Source organism: Pinus tabuliformis, chromosome 1_1, assembly GCF_031772625.1.
Source record: "Pinus tabuliformis cultivar Carrire ecotype Pingquan chromosome 1_1, CPIR1, whole genome shotgun sequence".
In the NCBI taxonomy this organism is placed as follows: Eukaryota; Viridiplantae; Streptophyta; class Pinopsida; order Pinales; family Pinaceae; genus Pinus; species Pinus tabuliformis.
Genome location: NC_142297.1, coordinates 634,178,449 through 634,180,218, shown reverse-complemented (window position 1 = coordinate 634,180,218; position 1,770 = coordinate 634,178,449). Strand labels below are relative to the sequence as shown.

General features: G+C 39.0%; 1 protein-coding gene across 1 annotated transcript; it reads left to right on the top strand.

Moving 5' to 3' along the window:
• The first annotated feature begins 346 nt into the window (after positions 1 to 346).
• On the top strand, positions 347 to 865 carry LOC149214914 (uncharacterized). Its single transcript, XM_089389543.1, has one exon. The coding sequence runs from the start codon at positions 347 to 349 to the stop codon at positions 863 to 865; it is 519 nt and encodes a 172-aa protein (XP_089245669.1).
• The last annotated feature ends 905 nt before the right edge of the window (positions 866 to 1,770 follow it).

Sequence of the window (1,770 nt, the reverse complement as noted above, 5' to 3'; positions counted from 1 at the left end):
TCTCTTCATCAAGTTTGGAGCTTGAAGAAAGGTGAAAATAGCTGAGGTGGATCATGCTATTGATTTTATTGTTCGTTCACTTGCACGTGATATTGCAGAGGGTATGAAAGCTGTGGAATTGCTTTTAGAGCTTGCAAAGGATATGGTTGTGTGTGAACAGATTGGCAAGGTACAAGGTTGTATCCTCCTCCTTGTAACAATGTCAAATAGTGACAATCCTAAAGCTGCTAAGGATGCAAACGAAGTTCTAGAGAATATCCCATACAGTGAGCATAATGTAGTGCAAATGGCACAAGCGAACTATTTCAAGCCCTTGATATAGAACCTGAGAGAAGGGTCTGACACAATGAAGATTGTCATGGCAAGTAAGTTGTCAGAGATAGGTTTAACAGATCAAAACAACGCTGCATTGCTCAAAGAGGGAGTTGTATTTCCACTTCTTGAAATGATTTCAAATGTTAATTTGAAGTCAAAATTAGCAACCATTGGGGCACTTCAAAATCTTTCAAGTTTACCTGAGAATGCTTTACAAATGATCAAAGATGGGGTGGTCCGACCCATCTTGGACCTTCTATGCACACCACTGTCAACTATATTTGCTTTGAGAGAAAAAGCTGCTAATACCTATGCAAACCTTGCTATGTCTACAACATTGCCCCAAAGAAAAAATGACACAACAGCTGCATTATTGGGATCTGATGAGATCATATACCAGCTGTTATCTTTAATAAATTGGACACCACCTTCAATACATGGAAGCATTGTTCGAGCATTCCATGCCATTTGTTGTGTACCAGCAGCTGTTGAGGCAAGGACGAATTTAAGAGGGGGAGGAGCAATTCAAGTATTGCTTCCCTTTTTGTGAAGCTGCATACTCTGAAATGCGAGCTTATGCTGTGAAACTGTTGTTTATCTTGTCTCAAGATGGAGATAAAAGAAAATTAGCAGAACGTCTTGGAGAAAAATATATGAAATGTTTAGCAAAACTTATTTCAACATCTTCAAATGAAGAAGAGAAAGCTGCCGCAGTCGGAAAGTATTGTCATGTTAGGAACAGAAATTTGAATCAAAGTTAACGAATGGAAAAACAGTGATTTTGCATGACGTGAATCTACCATGAAACAAACTGGAAAGTTCTGGTGTTGTTCTGGCTAGATTTGTTTATTTCAATACTTTCCAAGGGGTTCACAAGGTCTTTTGCAATAGCCAGATTATTCCATGTGAAAGAATTCTTAAAAGTGTGATTTGGTATGAAGTTTTGCTCTACTCCTGGTTATACAGCAGCTTGAAACAAAACTTGGGAATTCTCATTTTTGGCCTGTTTTGAAGCAATTTCAGATTGAAGGGAAATGCTGATTCATAGCAGTGATATGTGAGCAAGTCATATTTTCTCTGCCCTTGATCTATCTTATGATCTGTTCTGCTTCTGTTATCAATTCTTAGTAGAGTTCAAATCCAAGATTAAGAATGCCATTCGATTCAGTTAAAGGCCTGGAAACACTCTTTCCCATCCAGATTTGGCATGCACTATCTATTCTCGGGCAGTTCATTGTACTTGTGTGCTTTCATAATACATTAGACTTGCCATTCATGTTGGGTTCGCCAGCTTTCAGGCAGCAGTTCAAGGAGAAGGCACCCTCAGCCAAGCAAGCAAAATCAGAGAAAATTGGTTCTACAGGAAGTTAGCAAACTGTTTCTACAGGAAGACAGAGGACTGTTTCTACAGGAAGCCAGCGAACAGTTTCTAGAGGAAAGTTTGAAAAGAGGGAA